Here is a 19,808-nt window from a genome sequence, read left to right on the forward strand (position 1 = left end):
TCCAATGCTTGCTGTTGGGGACCTGCCCAGTCCCACTCAATATCCTGCCTTGTGAGCTGACGAGTGGGTTCCACCACTGCAGCTAGAACTTGGACAGAATTTTTATCGTTCCTATGAAGCACCATTCCCCTTTCACACCCACTGGAGCTGGCAGGTCTAACTACCTTGGTCTTGTTGGGACCTGCCTTCAGTTCCTTGCTGTGAGCAGATGTCCAGTGTATGTCACTTCATGCTGTTGCATCATACTTTTTCTGGGTTCAGTTTTATATTCTTGTCCCTCCATCACAGTGGAAAAGATTGTTGTTTTCTGTCACAATCTCGTTCAGTTTCTGTATTGTTGCTCCTCTCCCTACAATAAGAATATCATCTGCAATTATGTTCATCCCAGGCAGTCCTTCCAGCACTTGGGTGAGTCTTCTCTGAAACACATCTGGTGCTGGGCTTATGCCCATCACCATGTGCAGCCACGTGTAGGGACCAAAGGGTGTTGCAAAGGTTGTCAGCACTCTTTCTCCAGGCTGTTGTACCAAAACCCACTCCTCACATCCAGCTGTAGAGGTTCTGGCTTTGGAGAGTTCTAGCAAGATGACATAAGTTGTGAGCAGTGGACAGTGGCATCTTTTCAAAGCCCAGTTCAGTGACTCTGGGTCTATGCAGATGTGTTATTTGTCTGATGGCTGTCCTGGCCTCTACAGGTGCTATAATTCATAGATTCTAAGGCCAGAAGGGACCATTATGATCATCTAGTGTGCCCTCCTGTATAACACAGGCCAGAGACCTGCCCCACAATAAATCCTAGAGCAGATCTTTTAGAAAAAGAGCCCATCTTGATTTTAAAATTGTCAATAATGGAGAATCCTCCACAACCCTTGGGTAAATTGATCCAATGGTTAATTACTCTCACCATAAAAAATGTGCTCCCTATTTTCAGTTTGGATTAGTCCAGCTTCAACTTCCAGCCATTGGATCATATTACACCTTTCACTGCTAGACTGAAGAGTTCATTATTAAATATTTGTTCCCCGTTTGATGCCCCTGTTCTGTAGACTTCTAAGCTCAATGCTAGAGTACGTGGTGCCATTGGAATTTTCCTTCATGGTAAACGCCCAGGTTCTACTATGGAGTGTACTTGCAGTTTCAGCTTTCTTTTGAGACACTCCTTGTCTTGGAACACATACCCATAGGCTCTTAAAATTACCTCCATTGTCCATGGAACTCCCCCTTTTGCTTCTAGCTCTGCCGCTATAACAGTCTGATGCTCTCCTCGATCAGATCCATGGCTTGTACGGCTGTATGCCCCAGGAGGGGTCAGTGGCACTTACCATCCACCACCACAAACTTCAGCTGGCCCCAGTGGTTGTTTTCCAGACTAGTTACAAGGAGGTGACATTTTTCTATGGGCTGCATTGTGCACTCATTGTATGTTATTAAACTGCAACTGCTCTTTGTGATGGGCATGTTTGAGTGCAATTCACACCAAGGAGTCACACTGCAGGAGGCCCTGCTAGCCCTCTGAAATCATACAAGGCTTTTCACTAGTAACATTGTCGTATGCACAGAGGTTGGTCTGGTCTCTTATTGCTCTCCTGGCCACAGCCTGAGCCCGATATGTTCTCGGGCTACAGGAGAGAGTCATGGTGTCACCACCGCTGCCCACTGTGCCCTCCCCCTCTTGTACAAGTCTGGCTGAATCTTTCTGGATCCTTCCTCTGCTCTGGCTCACGCTGCTAAAATGGTTCAACCCACGTTCCTTGCAATGCTGTCCAGTGCAGGGTCCGTCTCCTCTACCTGCTCATGCCGTCTCCCTCGGTAAATGCATCTCTTGATGGGTATGAAGCCCTGACCACCAGCTCGCTTTTGCTGTTGTCTCACTGTACATACTTCTGAGGCAGTTGTGCCTCCTAGAGCTGTCATCCTCTCTCTTGCAGCTTCCACTGCACGTCCCAAGGGAAAGCATCTGTCTAGTCTGAGACCACCTTCCCGGAGCAGCCACTCCCATAGGCGGGATACCAAATGCTGCAGACTGTCCTGTCCTGAATCAAGGAGTCTGACAAGCAGAGCTGTCCCTTGGGTGTGGTGAATTGGGGCGACTGCCCCAGGCCCCACGCTCCAGGGCTGGAGTGCCCACCGACAGCCCCTCTACTAGAACCTCCCCCACCACCTCCTGCCTGCTGGCGGGCCCCACTGATCAGCACCTCCCACTCCCTCCCAGTGCCTACCGCCTGCTGTGAATAGGATGATTTGTGGTGTCAGAAGGAGCTGGGGGGGAGGAGTGAGAGTGCAGCTTGCTTGGAGGAGGGGGCAGGGTGGGAAGAGGTGGGGTGGGGCCTTGGGGAAGGGGTGGAGTGGAGGCAGGGCCTGTGCAGAGCCGGGGGAGCACCTCCCCAGCAGATTAGAAACTCAGCACCTATGTCCCGGGCCCCGCACCCCCCTAGGGACAGCTCTGCTGACAAGTCCCCAGAATCACATATAGCAGCCAGTGTGCGTAAGGCATTAGCATAGAGGTGGGTCTCTAGTCACTCTGCAGTTCTGCTTCAGGGCGCAACAGGGAACTGCTGTTAGGCTTGAGGCCATGGTGAGCTTCAGAGCGGTGCAGACCTCTCTGCTCTGTTCCCTAGTATGGTAAATTAGCAGTTTCACTTTCCTGCTGTTGTCATCCTCCTGCATGGCCAGGTCTGTGCACAGCTCAACTCCTCCTTCGCCCGGGTCCATCGCTGGGCTAGGTTTGTGCCTGCACAATCCAGGGCTGGGGATGTCAAACCGAGTGCCATGGCTCACACCGCCAACTGCTGTGCTGCAGAGAACTCACCGCTCCGGTGCTGCTACCGCATTTCGTTTGCAAAGAGTGAGGTTGGAGGTGGGTAAGCTGAACAAGTGGAACTTTATTAAACTCTGTGCACTGCTCTGTCCACGTGACCACACTGCTTCCAGCCTAGCTCCCCGCACTACCTGTTCTGCTGGTGTCTCATCACTAATAGTCCCTCCGGGGAACATGGGCGTTCTGACTCCAGTTCCACTGATCATGATACAGAAGGGAGGGGCAAAGATCAGGTATTTGGGTAAAAGGTGACAACCAAACCAACCAGTGGATTTCAAATATTATTGATGGAGGGGAATGAGAAGGTGGCAAACTCCTTCCTCTCTGTGACAGACATGGAGCACAGTTGCCAACTTTCACAAAGGAAATAAGCACCCCCACTTTCACAATAAGCCAAAAAATCAAGCTAATCCCATTTCAAAACAAGGCCAAAACAAGCCAATTCCTATGAACCCCAACATGCTGTGACTAGATCCCCCAGCATGCAGTCTGGGACTGTGGTGGGCCCATGGGCATCTCCCTTGCCTCTGCTTCCCTGCCTCCTGCTTGCCGGGAGCCGATCAAAAAAAAGAAGCAACAAGCGACAACAAGCAACAAGCCACAAGCCAAAAAATAGCCAACAAGAAACGCACAAGCCAATTAAGCCCCACCCCAAAGCTCAATTTCTGCATTTTTTTCATGGGTTTGGCATGTATGACATGGAGGAGCTTTGTGATAATCTGAGAAAATTGATGTTTAACCTAGTTATTGAGAGCGAGTGTATAACTTGTACTGGATCAGAGGATGTTTGTCATAGGCCTATAATACTTGAATTCAAAGAGGACAAGCAGGAAAGCAACACAGTTTTCCCAGATAAGAGCATCCAGGTACACACTTGAAAGACAATGGGTCAGGGATACTGCTTCCTGTCTCCAAGTTGCAAGCCTGGTTTTGCCAAAGCTGGGAATTACCAGTCCTCCCAACAGCTCTGGGATTCATGGGACTGTCCCACTGTAAGCCCAAAACCTCCCAGTCCTCGCTGAAGTAGAACATTTCCCACATTCAGGGCTGCCCAAAGGTTTGGCCTGCCCACCTCTCCACCTCCATCTCTGAGGGACTGAAGGGCCAAACCTGAGTGGCTCTGCGTCCTGCTTTAGCCACTTGAAATGCTGGGAGATCTTAGATCAAAGAGCTACACCCAGTTAAAAAGTTACTTGATTCCTGCCAAGAGTGTCAGTTGCCAGGGGCTGTCTAGGGAGTTGTCCGTGAGCTCTTACGCAGACACACCCATGGGTCTTGCTGGAGTGTTTGAAGACATTAGGGCCTTCCTCAGCTCCAGGGAATGGTAAGCCTTAGGGAGAGGCAGGCATGCGAACAGACTGGCTATTGTTTTTAAGATCTGTTTTCTCTTAAACGCTTTTATTCTAAATAAATGATCTCTTGCTTTTAGGAGAAAGTGTGGTCACTGGATACCACTGTCGTTACCCCGGAGGGAACAGACCTCCAGTTGCTCGACATCATCAGGCCTGCGGATGTAATTGCAGTCGATGCATGGGTGATTGCAGCCCAGAGCCTGGTGTGAGAATGGGTGAGTCACATAACTCCATCCTCAGATAGATGACGGCTCAAGGCCTGAGACATGATGCGCTTGGGAAGACCGGGGTGGGGAGACAGAGGTGCAATTAGCTCAGTAGCTATGACACACTTATCAGCCTTTCTGGCCTGTTGGAAGGGGATGAATATGTAACATGCTGATGTTATAAACCTCCTTACCTGCTCTGGGTTATATTTTGAGAGGACTCCATCCCCTTGGAACTCTTCCAAGACATCCTTCAGCTTCTTAGTGGAATCTAGGAGGACAGAACCACATATGAAGGACTGTGATGCTGATGAAGGAACAGACTTCCCCGCTTGCCATGAAAACCATTAACAGCAGATCAAGTTGTGATGTCACAAGCTTTCCCAGTGATATTAAACCACCCATTTAGCAATAAGACAGCTAGAGGCTTAGCATGCTAGGAACAGTACTATGTACTTACCCACCTATCATTTCCCCTTCTCTGGAGCAGGCACCCGGTGCTCCAGCCCCCATTACAACTGGGGTTATTCCTCATCTTCCATACTCCTAGTTACTTATTTTGAACCTCCTGCTCTAGCTTCACAATGTGCAGCCAGCAGGGGGAGCTGTACTCCCAGGCACTGGGCCCAAGCTGAGAAGACAAACTATCAAGTCTGACTGGTGAACATTAAGAGAGGGTAGCCGTCTGCAGCCAGGGCACTTTAATAAATGCATAAGCGGATAAAGGATATACAAAACATGGAAATGAAGCCAGATCCCAGTCAGAGGGAATCCCATAATCTCTCTGCAGGAATGCTCCACAAGGGATTGAGATATTCTGACTGGAATTTAATGTAAAATTGGGTGATGTTGTGGGTGGTGTCTCATTGAGCACTAGCCTCTGCCTTCAGGGACGGAAAAATTATAGCTGCGTCAGTAAATTCTCTTGTTCACCTGGTGCGCCCATTACAGCTGAGAAGTGGTCAGCAGTAAAACCAATCTGCACAAACAGGAGAGAAACTTACAACTGAACCAAGATGAAAACCTGCTCTGATTGGAGGGTGGTTTTGGTTGGTTGGTTTTTTGCTTTTCTTCTTCCTTCCCCACCATGTAAAAGGTTTTAATGATGGTAAAACAGCAAGAGAGACTGCAGAACCCATATCCAAACACAACATGTCTGTTTTGAAGTGATGGCTAATAGAATACACTGAAGACCAGGTAACTACCCAGCAATGTTTCTTGAACAAAGCACTGTGCTGTTCTACCCACGAAACAAGGAGCCCTCACAGGACGGGAGATCTTTAATGAACAGTTCATAGGCCTCACAAACCACTGAATGTATCCATCTGACAATAGAGAGTATGGACGCCAATCCAGGAGGTTCCAGGATGCTTCCAGACAGAGAGAGGGAGCACCACGCAGCTGGGCCGTGTGCAGAAGCCCCTTTCATCTTAGCTGAGCGTGCCTCACTGCCATGTTTTTCCTCACATACCAGTTTCCTGCAGACTCCTGTTCTCAGAACCCTCACCCTGCCCAGGGCACCGATGAGAGGGAGAAAAATCAGCACAAGACTAGAAAAAGTGCCTGCCTGGAAACAGCCCGGAGAGGCCCAGCAGAACCTTCTGCCACTTCAAATGGAGAGGACACACTGAGGAGTTAGCGAGGCTATCAGGTCTCTGCCCAGCTCCACCTGCCATCACTACAGGGCGGGCAAAACACGAAGGAGCCTCCATGCGTGGCAGACAGAGGAAAAACCCAGCTGCAATGGATCCCAGAGCAGCAGGTGCCCAGGAGGGAGAACAGTGCCTACAGGCAGAATGGAGATCCTGCTTCACAGTGAGACCCCAAGGCAGTGCTGACTGGATGATTGTTTTCGTTGCAGTGTTCAAGCTGGGCGGAGCCTTGTGTGGGAACAGTACGGAGCGGCTGCTCTGAAAGCACAGAAGTGGGCACAGCACAGACGGCGGCACTGCGACCTTGCTGCACTAGCCTGGCCAGTACCCCTCTAGCCTGACTTTAAGGAAGCACATCGGAAGATAGGGACACTTATCCGGTGCCCATCGATGAGTGTCTGTAAAGATGCCAGCTGGAATAGTGGTCTTCTCCATGCATACACCCTCCCACTAATTGCTGACCTGAGACCACTCGGCCATGGTACATATAGGCCACTGAACACCACTGGCTGGTGTTGCCTCTTGGTTAGTTAATGGTCTGGGCAGAGTCTCAGCAAGGCCCAGAGGTGAGAGACTCCACATGTCATTGCTAATGCAGCATTCGCCTCTGGAGGCCATGGAGCTTAAGTGCCTTCCTCAGTGGCACATGCTACTGAAGGGGACTCACCCACAATGAGACATCTAACCCAGGAGTGACTCGGGACCCCCAGGAATGGGAAACAGGCCAGGATGCCCTGCCTCATGCTCCCCAGTTGCTTTTCAAGTCTGATCCCAAGGCTGCACATGACTTGTTCCCAACATCCAGACTGATGCTGGTGGAAGCAGAATCTAAATAAGCTCTCCCTTAACATCTAGTGGTGAGCTGTGGAAAAATACTTCAGAAGCTGATCTCATTTGCATGGACACCCCCATCCTGCCTAGGTGTTCAGCATGATGGGATTTGCTTGTCTAAATGATCACTTGCGGCTGGTGTTGGATCCCCAGTCTCCTTATTATTGGGGTAGGAGTAATAAAAGGTTGTTATCCTTGTTGTGTGAACCAAGGGCAGCAGAACTGCACCTGGCATACATCAATGGAGGGACTCACCCTCAACTGAATGGAACTCGCTAGGCAGGGAACATGGGTTCCAAAGCCCAGTGAGTGGAGAGAGGGCAAAGAGAGGTCTTAGGCACCATATGATTCTTCCTCTCTCCATGGTCTAATACAGGGGTCCCCAGTGTGGTGCCCATGGGCGCCATGGTGCCCACGGGGGCATCTAAATGCGCCCGCATCCTGGCCAGCAGTGGAGCATCCACCGAAATGCCACCAAATTTCTGTGGCGTTTCGGCGGTGACGCCGCTCGATGACGCCACTTGCCGCCGACAAGTGATGTCATTGAGAGGCGTCGCCGCCAAAACGCTGCAGAAATTTGGCGGCAACACCTCTCAATGATGCCACTTGTCACCGACAACCGATGTCACTGAGAGGCGTTGTCGCCAAAACGCCACAGAAATTCGGTGGCATTTTAGCAGATGCTCCATTGCCACCACAGTCCTTCGTCTGGTGTCCACCAGACGAAAAGGTTGGGGACCACTGGTCTAATACAAGAGCTAATTTAGACTCAATTAAGAGTCTTGTTACATGCTGCAGAACTGAAATCACTAGTACCTCGGGCTAAATATTAGATCTCCTTAGGGACAGTGTCTCTGTTTCAAGAGACTGCCTAGTGTACACTAGCAGTGGGGCTCCCCCACTAACAGCTGAAATCACTGAGAGCTGTTTTATGTGTGTGTGTGGAGGGGGGGCCCTGAAGACACCTTGGTGAGTGGCCAGCTGGACAGCTGGCAGAGATGTGTGGCAAGTGGCCAGCAGGGAGGCTGGTGGAGGGGCGTGGCCAGCAGCCTGGCTGGTGGAGAGATGTGGCAAGCAGCCAGCAGAGAAGCTGGTGGAGAGGGCCAGGGCAGAGTCCTGCAGAGGCGTGGCAAGCAGCCGTTGGGGTGACAAGCGAGTGCCTGAGCAGGGCAGTGTGTAAGGTACCGCCTTACCCCACCCCTTCCACACAGAGTGGGAGGTGAACCTCTGAACTCTGGGGTTGCACTAGCCAAGGACAGCAACTGTGAGTGGGATACAGAGAAGGGATGTGCACGTTAAAGGGACTTTTGGGTTGCTGGACTTAAGACCCTGAGGGAAAAGGACACTGACTAAATTACTTGGGGGTGGGTCTTTTGCTCATGGTTTGTGTTTATGAACCCTAGTTGTGGTGTATTCCCAAATTAATGCTGAGTTAATTCCCTCCTTTTATTAAAAGGTTTTGCTACACTCAGGGGCGGCGCTAGGCATTTTGCTGCCCCAAGCCCGGCAGGCACGCTGCCTCATGGCGACCGGCAGAGCGCCCCCAGTGGCTTGCTGCCCTAAGCACGTGCTTGACGTGCTGATGCCTGGAGCCACCCCTGGCTACACTCAGACTCTGTGCTTGCAAGAGGGGAAGTATTGCCTCTTAGAGGCACCCAGGGAGTGTTGTGTAATTGTCCCGGCCACTGAGTAGCTCCTTTTTGTGTTGTATTGTTGAAAAGGAACCCCTAGATACTGAACCTGGCCCTTGCTGCTGCTGGCTCCCCCTGGCAGAAGGGTTACACTAGGTTCTACCAAGTCTTTCTTTCAGGACCCAGCCTTTCCCCCATCTCCCTGCTATTGAGTGTGGCTCCATACCCTGCCCCCTCACCGACTCCTGCAGCCCCTCAGCATTCCCCACCTTGCACCACGCCCCTCCATCCACCCCACATCCTGCAGCAAATCTTCCCTGCCTGCTGTCCATGGGTTGGGGAGGGGACTCATACCTGGAATGGGAGCAGCCTTTCTGTCTCCAGATTTCTGCTGCCCTCCCTCACCTGCACAAGAGCCTGCTATGGAAGGAGACTTGGCAGCCCCTTCCCTCCGCTCAGCTTCCATGTGAGACAGGAAGCCACTTTCCTCCTGCTTGGGAGGGATCGAGCACCAGAGCAGCCAGGAGGAAAATGCTCATGGCAGCTGCCCCCTGCTAGAGACTAACACAAGCAGCAGAGGACAGTACAAAGTGAAATGACTCCAAGTGAAGAGGTCATGAAGGATGGGTGGGATTTCACAGCCGAGACAAGAGGGGCTTCTACGGGAAGGCTGAGTGGATGCACAGGTCAGACAATGAGGTTTCAGAGAAAGGGGGGAGGGCTGCATGCAGGCCAGGCCAAGTGGTGGTGGAAGTAGATGAGGTGGAGGGCTCGCGGGACAGGTATGGAGAGGAGTCTGGGGGCACAAGCAAGGTGAGGTCCGGGTGTGACATCCAGGTCTAGCAAAAGAGCTGTCTGTTAAAAGATGAGATGGACTTTGCAGCTGAATGGGAGGAGAGAGCAGGAAAGTAACAAGGAGTCACATAGGCATTAGATAAAAATAGACTCATGGGTAAAACTACAGAGGATCAAGATCTTCACAGCAACGTGGGAAGCTTAAAAGCAAAAGGAGGTGAAGTAGGTCGCCTGGCTGTAGAAGCGGTGCACCCAGTGAACCGTGGTGGAGTGGCAGATCAGTGGGGATGGTTTACAGCTGGCTAGGAACCACCCAGGCAGGGCAGAGCAGCTGAGAGCTGGAGGGAGCACTAGGCTGAAGATGCCATGTTTTTCAATCTAGGGGCTCTCAAGAATGTCATGCTAAATAAATGTTCTGTCATGCAAATAGGGCTCCAACCTTCCCTACCTCTGGGGATAGGAAGGGTACGTGCATTTATGTTTGCGGAGCTCAGACACCAGCTCTGAGTGCCAGAAAAAGTCCTAGTGAGAGAACTCCTGGCCACTGAGCTTGACTGTCTGTCTAAGGAAAATTATTTGCACCAGTCGGGAGTTTAAGGGAGCCCTTTTCACTCCCCGAGAGGAGAAAGGAAATTGGAGCTTTAGATTATCACCGAATTAACTGCGCTTGCAAAGGGACCCAGTAATCCGAGGAGTAGGCATTTTCCTGGGCCCCTTCAAGCCTTCGCTAGCCATATCTGCTTAAAAAACAGTTAGATTAGCAGACCAGAAATCAAAATTTAGTTCTTCGCCACTACCAGCTTCTAGTGATGTTTTTTCTGCAAGAAAACACGATAAACAGGCTGATGAGAGTCAAAGTTAGATTGTTTCAGATAAAAGTAAAATGTAACACAATGTACTCCAGATTAAAACAACTAGTGAGGCTGGTCAAATTGAGCCCATGTATGATTTAAATAGGAAGCACTTTAAATGAGAAGTTAGGGTCAACATTGCGTGATTTGTGTAGTTCTCTGAATTCACAGGTCCAGACAATTTGTCTGTCAAGGTCACATCCTTTTTAGCCTCAGATTGCAACCCCCCTTTCTCTTAATATATTGGAAGGATATTGCACATTCATAAGCCCTTTAGCCCTTCATAAGCACTTCCTTTGCTGCTGTGGAATGTTGGACAAAGACAGAGTGAGGTCTGGGAATGGAGAGACTGCGTAGTTCTGTAAGATATCAATTTCCTCTGATATTACTACTAACTTTAATATAGATAAAGTTAGTAATTTTCTCCATCAAACTCATCTCTGAGTTTCCATTTCTTGCCAAACATCAATTAATAAATTGAAGATGTTGCATATCTTTTTTTTTGGACTTAGCGTTATCATAGTTATTTTATCGTCTGTGCTTAAATAAAACAGAACCCAGTTTCTGAAGCTGCAGAACTTGATTCAGACGCAGGATACTCCACATACATCATTGCTTCCCAAACGTCAGCTGTACTTTACAATGTTTTGTTTGTTTCTCCTTAATGTCTTTCTTGGCTCTTTATTTTTTTAACTGCCCTGAAGTTACGAATCTCATTTTTGATAAGTGCTCACTAAGGAATGTTTTGCTCTTTCTGACCTGTCTCTAGAGTGTTCCCTTTTGTAGACTTTCCTGTAAATATATTGGCCAAGTCTAGGCCAGATTGTCCCCTTCTGATTGCAGAAGGCTATCTGACAAGGATTTCCTCCTGCAGATTCTCGCTCAGCGTGCCAGTGCTCGGCAGGGCCTTGATGGCAGTCAAACAACTAGTCCCATGCAGCAGTGGAAGGGAGAACAGGGAGTGGGTTCAACGTGGGGAGGATGGGACAGTGATTTGGTCCAAACAATGGGTAAAAAAAACTTTAGTTTGGTGCAAAGGGATCAAGAGCTGAGCTTCCCCAATGACTCTGGAGGAGCTGAAGTAAACCATCACCTACAGATGCTGCCTAAACCGAAGGCAGGAGGGATTTCTGCCAGGCAGCCCTAAAGCAGTGGCTAGCCTCCAACTAGTGATGCAAAGCAGGTCCTGCTAAAGGGCTGGAATGTTGCCATTGTAGCTGTTCCTCCTCCTCATCACCCCAGGGATGGAAAATTGCTGAGCCCGCAGGCACCCCCTGCAAAGGGAGCAGAGCTGCTTTCAGACCAGGATCTTTTCAGGAGTGCTGTGGCTACAAATACTTGAGAAAAGTTCCTTCCTAGAATGCTTTAATGGGCGCCAGTTTACTTTTAATTCTCTTTGCTCTGGTCTCAGGGCCCCGAGTGGGTTCAGATAACCTGGATTTAGTCACACAGGATCAAAATAGAGAGAATACCACAGGAAAACACTGCCATTGCCTGAAAGCGGGAATAGACTTGAACGTCTAATCCAGCCACTGTAGAAATAAGCCCACAAAATCTTCTATGTTTCTGGAGACAGTGTCCCCTAATGAGCGACACGGCTGCTGAAAAATGATGTAGGCTAATCTCTGAAAGATTAAATCATGGTAATAAGGTCAATGAGAGAAAAATGGACCTGACCAAACTCCCCCCCTTTCCTCTCCCCCACAGTTCTACCAACATTAGAGGCCAGACTTGTGACAAACAGGACAGCTCCTGGGACATGGACGACCCGGTACAGAAATGATGGACAACTGCTGAGTTACGCTCAGTAGGGCTGACTGGAGAACAAGTATTCTCTTTTGTGAAAGACTTCAAGGTGTTAACATTTGTTTGCCTTCTGCCAGGGAATGAAAAGGAGCCTTTCTGAATTTTTTTTGTGAGAAACAAGATAGACCTTTCCCCAGCCCAGCCTAGCTCAGCCCAGCCAAAAGCCACACACAGCTGAGATATGGAAGACCCACATTCCAATCCCTGCTCTGCCTGCTTCCATTGGGACGCTCACATCCAAAGCAAGTGTTCTCACCACTGGCCTGTTGTGGGTTGAGTCTCCCTGGAGGCCATCCTGCACTGGGGAAACCTTCCCACAAATATTTTGTCAAAACCAATACACCGTTTCAACAAACGGTCATTTTCCAACAAGAGAAATTCAGCTGAAAAATTCCCAGCCAGCTGTAATGCTGAGTCAGAGTGTCTGCTCCACAGCTACTGTATTACTGCACCCGAGTTCATCACAGCACTACTATAAAAGACACCGTGATGGGTTAAGTGATAAACAGAGTAACTACACCGTGTTCCTACATACAACATGTGCACAAAGCCTCTGAGAACACAGATGACTGGTAGAATCTGCAGGATCTATAAAGTTCCATATAAGACCTCTGTGGGTCATTACTGCTCAGTGCTTTAGTTTGCCTATTTCCCAGTCAGTGAGGAGATGGCCTGGTGCTGCACCATGGAATGGGCTCTAGGTACAGTCACTAGGAAAAGAAGATTACAGCCATATTTGTCTTGCACAGAAAGTTCTGAAGATGCCCGGGCTGTTGTCAAGGCCATTCATTCCTCCCCCCTTACACGTCCCACAGCCAGCCACATGACAGCAGAGCAGGAAGAGAATTACAATACTCACAATCAGAATATTGCTGGAGCTGCGCAAATTCTGTCGGGCTGAGGGAGATCCACGCACCATCACTCATCTTTCAGGGGAGCCCTTGGGGAGCCCAGGCCACACTTTCACAGTGAAGGGGGAATGAAGATCCACACCAGCGGAACTAGGAGCTGCCCAGGTTCATTGCCATTGGTCAGTGCCTGCTCTGTCCCAGGGGTGCCAGGTACACATTTCAGATCACCAGCAGGATGAGTGCAGAGGCCTTGTGTTTCAGACCCATCACTACGACTGTTGTGTGGAGGGATTCCATGAGTAGGTGCTTCAGACACACCAACTGGAGAATGCTATTTCAGCCTCTTCACTCCTAGAATAGGAAGAAATGCAGGAAAAAGAATCACTTACACTGATTATCTGCCTGCTTCTCAGTAGATTCAAAGCCTTAATCAAAGCTTATGCAAGTTGTTTGGAGTCACAGATGAGTAGGCACAATTATTACTCTGAAACAGGCTCACTTCCAACCTCTCTCAAATGATGACACTGCAGACGTAGACGTGACCGGGGACAATGAACTAGAAATAGCAGACTCCAATAGTGACCAGCTATTTGACTAACAAACTAGTAAGGCAAAACTACTGGCTGTGATGTCCCAGTGGCTAGTGAAATGTGCTGACTCAGGTTTCTAAGTGGGTGGAGTCACAATCACATTACATGGGGCCTCAAGTAAGACACCTGGTCTTCAGCCCTAGTCACCATAATGCTTAGTAGAAAGGGGCAAATGCTTGCTTGGATCTGAGCCAGTAAGTCTAACGTTTTGTGAAAACCCCCATGTAAATGCTGGGGAAACATGAATAAAGCACGTAGCCCCTCCCAAAGAGCTGCCTGGCTTGGAGGTAACTCATCACCCCTCCCCCAGCACCCGGCAGAATGCAGGAGAGGCACTGTTCTTCATACTGATTGGTGTTGGGCTCGCTGGTTTTATATGGGTAAGGAACACATAAAGAGTGTGCACTAGAGTGTGTGTCCTCGTGTGTTTAATGACACCCATTTCTGCAGTGGGTTATCTGGGAGCACTGCTCTCCCTGGAGACCTAGGGCCTGGCTCTCTGGTACATTACACTGGAATTCTGCCGGTTAGAATAGCTGAGGTGCATAGTTAGACTGTCCGGTTGGTGGCATTGTGCAGCGGGGCTGGCAGGCTCCCTGCTAACCTCCGCACCACGTGGCTCCTGGGAAGCAGCCGGCATGTCCCCCCTCTGGCTCCTATGCATAGGGGAAGCCAGAGATAACAGGAATTCAGCCAGGCCTTTCTCCTACAGAGATGTGTGTAACATGCACAAAACTGAACACCGCCTCCTGCCCCTCCCCTCCTCTCCTCTGAGACCCCACCCATGCCCCTCCCCTTCTCTAAAACCCCACACCCACTTGGATAACAAGGGAGAATCAGCTTGAGCGCCCCTGCAAACCACAGCTGTGGCAGCATGGCATGGGGCAGAGGTGATGCTTCCCATAGGCCGGTCCCAGGCCAGTTAGGGCTTTACAGGTCATAACGAACATCTTAAACTCTACCTGGAGACCAGTGGACAGCCAGTGTCAACCCCTGAGTGCCGGGGCCATGTGTTCCCGGGAGATGCCCCACTCTGTAAGTGAGCCACCTCGATCTGCACCAGCGTCAGCGTCTGAATTGTTTTCAGGGGTAGCCCCATGTACAGCACATTGCAACAGTCTAATCCTGAGATGACATAGATCTGGGCGACAGTGGTCAGACTCAATTCGAAAGGAGAGGCCACCACCTCCTAGCCGGATGCAGCTGGTAGAAAGCTGACTGGTCTCTGGCTGTAATATGATGGCCAGATAGCAGCATGGGGCTTAGAATCACCCCTAAATTCCAAACCCTAGTGACTAATGGCGGACGCACTCCCTCAGATTGATATTACTTCTGCCATCTGCCTCCAACTGCCAGAACCTGGGAGTGGACAACAGGAGATGGATCACTCGATAATCGCCCTGTTCTGTTCATGCGTTCTGAAGCACCTGGCATTTGTCACTTAAGGAGACAGGATACTGGGCTGGATGGACCATTGGTCTGACCCAGTATGTCCGTTCTTATGTTATCACCCCCAGCTGCTTCCCCCACCCACCATCCCCTCCTTCTTGTCTGGGTTGACCCTCAGCCAGTTTGCTCTCATGCATGCCCCAGTCTAACTAGACACCAGCTGAGGTGCTGAGCTTCATAGTTCAACCTGCTCCATCAGCTCTATAGCTGCCACAGAGAAGGTGCAAAATGGGCACTGGGATGGAAAGCAATTGAGACTCTATGAGAAGCAGCATGAACCATTATTTTAATTCTGATTTCTCCCCCAAGGCTGTTGAATCTCTCTATCCGTGTGATGATTTCAGAGGTATATCCAAGGCGAATGAACAGCAAGGCATGGGACTGTTTCATTTATAACAGAGGTGCCTGGTTATGGCTGTTAAAAAGATCAGAAAAATATTCTGGACAGAGCAGATGTGCCATAAAAATTCCTAGGACTGTGGCCTCTTCAGATGAAGCTTCCAAACGTCAGACAAGTAGATTAGATAGAATACGGTTGTGGCTGGAAGTTGCACATGAGAAGCTGAGTTAACATCTGGTCTTGTGCTGAATCTCTCTAGATCTCGAGCCATATACAGTGGCTGCCCTAAAAATTCTTCCACTTGGAAAGATTCTGCCTGTGTGAGGGATTCCATTTTACTAAAGCAATATCAGTAGAATCTGTAACCTCTCATCAGTACTTTAAAGAGCTCTCACTTTGTGTATTTACCACTTACATTTCCCAGAGAAAATTAAATTTGATATGAGTAGAAAGAACTGCACTATTCATTAGCGAAGGGAGAGGACAGGAGGCCTTAAAGCCAGAAGATTTAAACAAATGGAAACTCTCACATCATTCCTTCATCTATGAGTATTGGTCCTAACCCTCTGACAGATCCTCTGACTAATGGTTTGTTTTTTTAAAATCTAAACCAGTGGTTTTCAATCAGGGGTCTGCAGATTATGTCTAAGATTTCCAAAGGGGTCTGCACCTCCATTTGAAATTCTGTAGGGGTCTGCAAATGCAAAAAGGTGGAAAACCACTGATCTACATTAAAAATTGACGAGGAGGGAACACGACTGAATAACTCCTAAATGTAGCTCCCCCAAAATCTCAGTCATTGAGGAAATGTCAGAGCCCTTGTGGGAAGCCTCCTGGAAGTGACAGCTTCCCAACAATCAATCTGCAGCCTTCTGAATCAGTAAGCTCCTTTACTAAGTGAATTGCTTACAGTGACATTTGGGAAAGGTCGGCTTTTCCAGGAGGTACATGCAGAACATATGAGAGCACCTGGGCATGATTTTAGGCTCCTCTGCCTGCTAAATGTTGATTGTCAATTTCAACACAACTCTTATTTTATTAGATGTTTCACACAGAGACCCAGCAGGGTTTGTGAAAGGCCAGCCGGCTTCAGGCAACTTCAGGGCTAGCCGTAAGACAGGTGCTCTTTCAATAGATTAAAAAGGCATTTGATTCAGGAGAGCAAGCTTACTTATTTAAAATGAGGGAAATGAACATCTGAGGGCAAACTACAAGCTCTGAATTCCCATCTGTACTGGAGCTGCAGGTGCCAGCGACATTGAGCATACTGGTATTAATAACATCCCTCTCTTTTTGTCAGTAGCTCTCCCAGCACTTTACCAAGGAGGACAGGAGCAATACCCCTATCTTACTGATGGTAAAACTAAGGCACTGAGTGGTGAAGTGCCCAAGGTCACCCCACAGCAGAGCCAGGAACAGAATCTAGGCCTCCAAAGTCCCAGTCCTGTGCCCTTTCCACTAAGACACATTGCCTCCCTAGTCTATCCAGCATGTGTCGAGGAGTGCTGGGGGGCACATGCCAGACTGGTCACTCCCGCAGCGTGTGTAATGTACTCACCACATCTATCACATGCCCAACCAAGCTCTGCTCTCCAAATTCTTTTGTACAGATCCCAAACAAGACCCAGAGCGCACCATCCATGACCTTTTCCCCAGTCTTCTTAATCTGGGTTTGGAATCTTTGATTATGGTAGGGATTGGCAACCTTTCAGAGGTAGTGTGCCAAATCTTCATTTATTCACTCTAATGTAAGGCTTCATGTGCTGGTCACACATTTTAACATTTTAGAAGGTCTCTTTCTATAAGTCTATAATATATAATTAAATTATTGTTGTATGTAAAGTAAATAAGGTTTTTAAAATGTTTAAGAAGCTTCATTTAAAATTAAATTAAAATGCAGAGCCCCCCGGATGGTGGCCAGGACCCAGGCAGTATGAGTGCCGCTGAAAATCAGCTTGCGTACTGCCTTTGGCACCCATGCCATAGGTTGCCTACCCCTGGGTTATGGCTTTCAAAACTGTTCAGGTTTAGTGTAAATATAACAGCCCAAATCCCAGGGGTTCTCTGGAACATCCCTAGAGCCTGCTGACTCTATGGTGCAGAGGAGGAATTGGGAACAAAAAGAGGACTTGCTTTTAGAGCCAAAATAATCAAAAGTGATTGGTGATTTTGGATACATAAGAACAGGCATACTGGGTCAGACCAAAGGTCCATCTAGCCCAGTATCCTGTCTTTCAACAGTGGCCAATGCCATGTGCCCCAGAGGGAATGAACAGAACAGGTAGTCATCAAGTGATCCATCCCCTGTTGCTCATTCCCAGCTTCTGGCAAATAGAGGCTAGGGACACCATCCTTGCCAATCAGGGCCAGCTCTAACTTTTTTGCCACCCCAAGCAAAAAAAGCACTGCCCTGTTGTAACACCCCCGCCACGAGTGCTGCCAACCCCCCCCTCCAGCACCGCGGAACTCCTCGCCCCCCCGAGCGCCGCCGAAGCCCCTGCCTCCCACAAGCGCCACGCCGCTGAAACCCCTGCCTCCCTTAGTGCCGCACCACCGAACCGCCTGAGCGCCACGCCTCCTGAAGCCCCTGCCCCTTCCAAGCGCCGCACCGTGCCATCGAAACCCCCGAGTGCCACGCCGCCTGAAGCCCCCACCCCACCACGCCACCTGAAACTGCCCCCCTGAGCACTGCACTGCCCGAAACACACACCCCCCAAGCACCAAGCTGCCCAAAACACCCCCCTCCCGAGCACCATGCCGCCCAAAACAACCCCCCAAGCGCCGTGGCGCCCGAAACACCTCCCCATCTCCAAGCGCAGCCCGGCCAAAACAAAAACAAAAAAAAACCCCACCAGTGCCGCCCCGCTAAACCAAAAAAAAAAAATAAATCTTGAGCGCTGCCCTACCCCAAGTGCTTGGTCGGCTGGTGCCTGGAGCCAGCCCTCCTGCCAATCCTGGCTAATAGCCATTGATGGACTTATCCTCCATGAACTTAAATAGTTCTTTTTTTAACCCTGTTATAGTCTTGACCTTCACACCATCCTCTGGCAAGGAGTTCCACAGGCTGACACAGATTGCATTGTGTGAAGAAATACTTCCTTTTGTTTGTTTTAAACCTGCTGCCTATTTTTTCATGTGGTGACCCCTAGTTCTTGTGTTATGAGGAGGAGTAAATAACACTTCTGTATTTACTTTCGCCACACAGTCATAATTTTATAGACCTTTATCATATCCCACCATCTCAGCTTTTTTTGAAGCTGAAAAGTCCCAGTCTCATTAATCTTTTCTCACATGGAAGCTGTTCCACTCCTCTAATAATTTTTGTTGCCCTCTTCTGAACCATTTCCAATTCCAATATATCTGTTTTGAAATGGGGCGACCACATCTGCACGCAGTGTTCAAGATGTGGGCGTACCATGGATTTATATAGAGACAACATGATATTTTCTGTCTTATCTATCCCTTTCTTAATGATTCCCACTTGAGACACCTTAAAAGTAGGGTGACCAGACAACAAGTGTGAAAAATCAGGATGGGGGATGGGGGGTAATTGGAGCCTATACAAGAAAAAGACCCCAAAATTGGGACTGTCACGGGGCAGTGACTCACCTCTGAGGCGCCTCCGTTCGGTTGTCCTGGGAATTAGCTCTTCGACCCAGGAGCACCCTCTGCAGGCCAATGTCCCGCTTGCCACTGGGCCTTAGTCTCTCCTGGACCCCAGTGCCCCTTTCAGGCTGGGGTGCTGCCCCCTGGCAGTATCCCCACAGATCTGGGTATTCCCTCCCTGGGGAACCTCCACCCTCTATCCCCACCTCGCCTCAGACTATGGCTACTGCCAGTCTCGATCTAGCCCCCGTTCACTGGGGCAGACTGCAGTGTAAATGCCACTCATCATCGGCAAGGGGGGTTAGGACCTGCTGCCTTTGCGTATCTCTGGCCGACCCCTCTGCAGCCCCGGTACCTTTTTATAGGCCCTGTTCAAGGCCTGCAGCCTGGGGGTTTTCTAGGCTGGAGCTCCCCAGCTCCCTCTGCCCTTCCCCAGCACTGCTCCAACTCAGCTCCTCAGGCAGCCAGGTCCTTCTCTCTCAAAGGCTAGACAGAGACTCTGTGTGCTCCTGGCCCACTGCCCTCTTATAAGGGCCAGCTGGGTCCTGATTAAGCCAGATGCAGCCTGATTGGGGCAGGGCCCCCAGGTGAGGCTGCTTCCCCCAATCAGTCCCGCTTTTCCTCCCCTGCCACAGCCCTCTCCCCAGGCTGTTTTAAACCTTTTAAGGCAGGAGCGGGTGATCACCCCGCTACAGGGACTGTCCCAATAAAATCAGGACATCTAGTCACCATACTTAAAGGGGCCTAATTTGCCCAAAGTTCTGAGCGCCTTTGCAAATCAGGCTCCCTTAAGGTGTCAGTTGGGCACCCAAAGTCACTAGTCACTTTGAAAAAAAAAAACTCATATCATCTATTCTTCCACATACAACCCTTACACCTATCACTGAATTTCTCTGTAATGCAATTAAGTACCAGTGTCTCTAGATGTTGCATAAATAGGACAGGTCTGATCTACAACTAACGTCTACAAGACTTATAGTATGTGTTTCCTTTAAAGGCTGTTAGAAAGGCATTATTTTGCAGTATTTTT

General features: G+C 49.5%; 1 protein-coding gene across 5 annotated transcripts in view; it reads right to left on the reverse strand.

Annotated features, from left to right (window-relative positions):
- Nucleotides 1-19,808, reverse strand: part of DGKG (diacylglycerol kinase gamma) — a 139,596-nt gene that overhangs the window by 104,217 nt on the left and 15,571 nt on the right. For 4 of the 5 annotated variants that reach the window (XM_030575609.1, XM_030575611.1, XM_030575610.1 and 1 more), the window contains exons 2-3: nucleotides 12,802-13,144; nucleotides 4,571-4,647 (exon numbers count right to left, since the gene is read on the reverse strand). In XM_030575609.1, coding sequence (XP_030431469.1) covers nucleotides 4,571-4,647; nucleotides 12,802-12,868 — 144 coding nt within the window. In that variant the 5' untranslated portion in view covers nucleotides 12,869-13,144. Of the gene's footprint in view, nucleotides 1-4,570; nucleotides 4,648-12,801; nucleotides 13,145-13,299; nucleotides 13,304-19,808 lie in introns of all 5 variants that reach the window. The other variant, XM_030575608.1, reaches the window with a different exon arrangement.

Source organism: Gopherus evgoodei, chromosome 9 (assembly GCF_007399415.2).
Source record: "Gopherus evgoodei ecotype Sinaloan lineage chromosome 9, rGopEvg1_v1.p, whole genome shotgun sequence".
Taxonomy (NCBI): domain Eukaryota; kingdom Metazoa; phylum Chordata; order Testudines; family Testudinidae; genus Gopherus; species Gopherus evgoodei.